Raw genomic sequence first — 5081 nt, forward strand, 5'->3', positions numbered from 1 at the left:
TCTCGTTTCCTTCCAACCTTCAAGCTTCTTCACCGCATGCTCTCACGCTTTTACCTCTCCCCGCTTCACCATCGACTTTACACGCTTCGCATTCCCGTCCACACTTGTCGATTCTCGGTATGCTCTCACAGCTTTTGCCTCTTGTTGTTGTTGTTGTTCTTCTTCTTCAATCAACACGTCGATTCCGTCAACATTCCCCCGATTTTTGTTTCGTCGAGCCTCGCGCTCCCAACAGCTGGCGCTAGGAGCATTCGCTCCGCTCCCCAAGCATTTCTGATCAATGCACGTTGCAAACACCAGCCGGCGGGCCGAGGTAGCATCTTGTCTTGCCTCAAAAATAAATAGGCGCCATCCGATCGCTTGCCGGCGGCTGCTGATCTCATGATGCATGGACGGAAGAATAAAGAAGAGCAGGGCGCGGCTCTGAATTTGGTTGTAGACAAAAAGCGTCCAGCGAGATGAGAATACCGTTGGAGATTTTTATTAAAGAGAAGCTTTTAGAAACAGGCGAAAGAAACTTCGCATCCATATTCCACGGATCGATCTCGTTTGAAGTTGCATTACTATATCAATTCTAGAAAGAATCCAGCACCAGCAGACTACAGTACAAGCCCTGCTGCTAACGAGGCGCGTGTTTCTTGGCAGCTAAAACCGAGACAATGAGGCGGCTGCAAAACTTGCCCGAGCTATGCGGACTTTTGGCTATTTTTATCCTTTTGATGCTAGCGCCGCACATCGGTAAGGAAATCCTTGTCTGTTGGGATTTGCAATACCCAAGTCTATCTCTATCCGTTGATTTTATTTCAAGAAATCGTCTGTTAGAATCTGTCGGTGTTTCTTTGAAATCTTATTTGCACTGCTTGTGGAAATCCGTCGATCTCTATTCTGTGAAGTTTTTATTATGTTCCCGTTACCAATGCATATCCTTGCGGAAGTTCGTCGATGTCTCTGGAATGTTTTTATTGAGGGTAGAGACTAGAGTGTGGAGAATAGGACCGAATGTATGTGTCGAGGCTAGAGTCCGTCGGGGTAAGGACTCAACGGTGTGGGATGACTACAGTCTGTAACACAGACGATGAAGAGTTGTGTGTGTCTAGAGGGAGACGATAGCCGTAACCCGTTTATCCGTCACCGCATTGCGCCTTCGAGGAACCCGTGAGAAATTCCGTCCAGAACTGAGCAATGTCTCGTGCGGACGTCACGTGCAGTGACGATTCCGTCCAGCGCTTGTATGATGACCGCAGAGTCCGTAGATGTTCGTGTAAGAATACATCAACTAAGTGAACTAACTAGGCTAATGAGATTTGTGTCCAAGATTCCCCGAAAGCTAGGTATATCGTTGATGGGATAGTTTCACGGAATTCGGTCCAAGAATCGGGTAACGTATCCTGCGTACGGTAGTATTTCGTCTGAGAATTCCGTGGCATCCGTGCAAGAATGTGTGGATGTGTTACGCTTAAAGGTAGTGTTCTCTGCACATCAGATTGTGTTTTGGCCGAAAGAATTTTTTCACGTTGTGTGTGAGTGCGTCGAAAATGTGTGGAAAAGGTTTTGAAGGTGCTTCTGTTGAGGGAATTTTCGACGGAAATCTCGACGCAGCACGAACGCGTCGAGAATTCGGTCGAAAGTTTGTGTAACGTTCTGAAGAAACGTTCGGACGCTTCATCTTGGCAGAGGTACAATCGGGGTTCTGTACAACAGATTGACGGGTTATCTGGTCTGTGTTTTGGTCGAACGAATTCGTCCATATATTGTGCGTTAGTGCGTCGTGTGGAAAAAGGTTCTGAAGCGATCCTGTTGAGGGAAATTTTCGACGGAATTGTCGACGCAGCACATCATACATCGTGATGCGTCGAGAATCCCGTCGAAAAAAGTGTAAAGATTCCGTCGAAAATTTGTGTAACGTTCTGAAGAAAGAGCCGGACGCTTCATCTTGGCAGAGGCAAGGTACACGATCGGGGTGTGTTATGGACAGCTCGGGGACAATCTCCTGCCGCCGGAGAAGGCGGTGGAGCACATCAAGAGGATGAAGATCGGCAAAGTGAAGATATACGACGCGAATCCAGTAATTCTGAGAGCGTTGGCCAACTCGTCGATCAAAGTTTCCGTCATGCTTCCCAACGAGCAGATCATCGCCGTAGCCACTAACAAAACGTTAGCTCATCTCTTCGTTCTCCGCAACATCTCCGTCTTCTACCCGCACACGAAAATCCGGACGCTACTCGTCGGTAACGAAATTCTTTCTGGTTCCAATTCGACATGGCCGTTTCTCGTTCCGGCGATGTCAAATCTGCACTCCTCCCTCCGGCACTTCAAGCTCGACAAGATCAAGGTCAGCACCCCTCACGCCATGGGCATCCTCCATGTCTCCTCCCCCCCTTCCAATTCCTCCTTCCGTCCCGACATCGCTCACCCCGTCCTCTCCCCCTTGCTCCGCTTCCTCCACCGCACTCGCTCGTCCCTCTTCCTCGACGTCTACCCTTTCTTCGCCCGTGAGAGTGACCCCATCAACATCTCCCTCGACTTCGTCCTCTTCGCCCCTAACGCCTCCGTTTACACCGACCCCCTCAACGGCCTCCAGTACCACAACCTCCTCGACCAGCAGCTCGACGCCGTCGTGGCCGCCATGGCCAAACTCGGTTACCCCGACGTGAAGATTACGATCGCCGAAACAGGATGGCCGACTCGCGAAGATTTGGATGAGCGAGGCGCAAGCATCTACAATGCAGCACTCTACAATCGCCGAATGGTCAGGAAGATGCTGGCAAAGCCAGCTTTGGGAACTCCTCGACGTCCCGGAGAAGTGATCGACACCTACATTTTTGCTCTGTTCAACGAGGATCTCAAGCCAGGCCCAACGACAGAGCGCAATTGGGGTCTTCTTTATCCCAATGGATCCAGTGTTTACGATATTGATCTCCTCGGCACACTGAATGATTCACAGTACAAGCCCTTGCCTCCCGGGCCACCTGAAGCACCCCCTGGAACTCTCAAATTATGGTGTGTCGCCAACCCAAAGATAGACATCGCAAGCCTGGCAGGAGCTTTGAGCTATGCTTGCGGCCAGGGCTCTGCCGACTGCAAACCAATCCAGCCAGGTCAAAAGTGCTTCTTCCCCAACACCACCCTTGCACATGCATCCTATGCCTTCAACGATTATTACAACAAATTTAAGAAGACTGGAGCCACCTGTGCATTTGGAGGAGCTGCAAATCTCACCACTCATGATCCAAGTAAGTATTATGTCATCAGTTCTCCTTTCTCTTCGTCCGATTGTGAACATAAAGAAGCGGCAATGCCGACACAATGTTGAGCTTTTATGCTTTTGGGTGCTGCCGGTCTTGTGATGTTCACAATTGAGTCCTTTCTTTGCAGGTTACGGTTCGTGTAAATTTATGCCGACCTTTGTTTAAATTTCCGCCTGTACCAATCATTCTTGGAGGCATGTTTCTTTCGACTTCGAACGGCCATTTCTGGGTTGCAATCTTTACTAGATTCTTATTGCGTGTCTGCCTGCAACAAATGGATGTGCTAATCCTTGATCAGCTACCTTACAAAATCCTAGCGCCTGATTTTTTGCCACAGTTATTTTGCAGCAACTCTGACGAATTTCTTTTGTCGTGCGCTGCAGCATATTTCAAGAAATTTGGACGCTGCCTCCAAAATATCCCCCCTCTTGAAAATGAGCACCTTGCTCGAACGTTACGATTAAGTTGCAGGCCCACATATGTTCAGTTATTATTAATATATATTACAATGGCGAGTTCACACGGGTGACTAAAACATCGCGCTGTTTTTTTGGCCGATTAAAGCTCCAAATAATGAATCTCGGTGTTGGATCAAATGGGATTATCCAGTCTAGACCAGTGATTTTTCTACGTTGGTTTTTTTTCCTAGTTTTGGATTGTTGGGGGAGGATGTCGGAGGTAGCTAGATTTGCCTCAGATGATTTGAATTCACAATGTCTTTAGTTCTCATTACTTGAAGCATGTTGGTCTAGAAGTTCAGGTTGGTGAAGGCTTGGTTGTTTTGACTTGAGAGCTATATGGGCTTATTTCCGATTTAACTTTGAGAGGTATATGAATCACAAGGAATAGAGGAACCTATGAATGTGACTAGAATTATATGCATGTTGAATTGGGAAGAGTCTTAAAGGCGTTTGGACAATAAGGATATAGGAAACAGTAACATATTAGCTGCAAGTCAACTTGCAACTTGACCCTGAAGGCTTCAATTTTGGAACACACAACACCTACTGCTTGCATAAGGATGGCAAATAGTCACATGAAGTGCATGACGGCTTGGGCTGCTGTGGTTGTGCTCCAGGATGTGGTGTGCCGAGTGATGCAAAGCATTTATACAATGACTGGCTGTGTCACATGCATCCACAGTGGATATACTCTGACCATCCGAGGTGCAATGCATTTGCTTGTCCATCATCAGGGGATATAAGAGCCTAGGCCAAGCAACTGCGTCCATTTTAGAGATCATTTTGGGCTAGCTCACGGAGGCCGGGCACCAACTGACAAAGGGCACCATCAACTAGCCGTTGAGGCCAACCAAAGAAACAACTAACCAAGGCTTGGTCAGTAATGTAGTCTAGCACCACTGCATAAGGGCCTGAACTTTCGGCTTCTTAGCCATCACTCAGCCTCCTCCACATAGCAGCAGATCGTGGAACCTGTGCAGGGTTTTCCTCCAGGCCGATACATGAGCTTCTCCATCATGTGATGTACTTCAGCTTATAGCCATTGGCCAGCCTCTAAGGCCATCCAAAGGTTTGTAATTAACCGACTTAGGCCAGTTTTGTAGCCTCCAGAGTTTGTGCATACCATGCCAATCAGCAGGAAGGAGCATGGTCAGCCAGGCTATTTGGCCACTAACCCATCCCTCAGCCTCCTCTAATCATGCAGCTCGCAAAGCAGCCATGTAGAAGACGTTCATGTACTTCAGCCAATAGCCAATGGCCTACCAACTTCCAAGGCCAATCAAAGGAACAACTAACCAAGCCAAGGCCAATCAAAGGAACAACTAGCCAAGAAAGGCTTGGGTCAATCGGCAGGCAGTTGGCCCGTCATCCA

General features: G+C 48.2%; 1 protein-coding gene across 5 annotated transcripts; it reads left to right on the forward strand.

Annotated features, from left to right (window-relative positions):
• LOC147883306 (putative glucan endo-1,3-beta-glucosidase A6) lies at nucleotides 1-3922 on the forward strand. 5 transcript variants are annotated; one of them, XM_087399836.1, is made up of 4 exons: nucleotides 1-117; nucleotides 301-738; nucleotides 1941-3233; nucleotides 3376-3922. In XM_087399836.1, the coding sequence occupies exons 2-4, from the start codon at nucleotides 660-662 to the stop codon at nucleotides 3411-3413; spliced, it is 1410 nt and encodes a 469-aa protein (XP_087255962.1). In that variant the 5' UTR covers nucleotides 1-117; nucleotides 301-659; the 3' UTR covers nucleotides 3414-3922. The 5 variants fall into 5 exon arrangements, 4 of the variants coding, with proteins under 4 accessions (XP_087255962.1, XP_087255963.1, XP_087255964.1 ...); XM_087399837.1 differs by having other exon boundaries at nucleotides 7-117; nucleotides 646-738; XM_087399838.1 differs by lacking the exon at nucleotides 1-117 and having other exon boundaries at nucleotides 131-313; nucleotides 646-738.
• The last annotated feature ends 1159 nt before the right edge of the window (nucleotides 3923-5081 follow it).

This window comes from Dipteris shenzhenensis, chromosome 28 (assembly GCF_047967505.1).
Source record: "Dipteris shenzhenensis isolate YYH24624 ecotype China chromosome 28, Dip_SZ_1.0, whole genome shotgun sequence".
Classification (NCBI taxonomy): domain Eukaryota; kingdom Viridiplantae; phylum Streptophyta; class Polypodiopsida; order Gleicheniales; family Dipteridaceae; genus Dipteris; species Dipteris shenzhenensis.

Bases quoted from the DNA above. Each gene is read 5' to 3' on its own strand.
- LOC147883306 (XM_087399836.1), top strand. From the start codon at position 660: ATGAGGCGGCTGCAAAACTTGCCCGAGCTATGCGGACTTTTGGCTATT. The intron at 739-1,940 runs GTAAGGAAATCC...TCATCTTGGCAG, and splicing joins GATGCTAGCGCCGCACATCG to AGGCAAGGTACACGATCGGG. The intron at 3,234-3,375 runs GTAAGTATTATG...CTTTCTTTGCAG, and splicing joins TCTCACCACTCATGATCCAA to GTTACGGTTCGTGTAAATTT.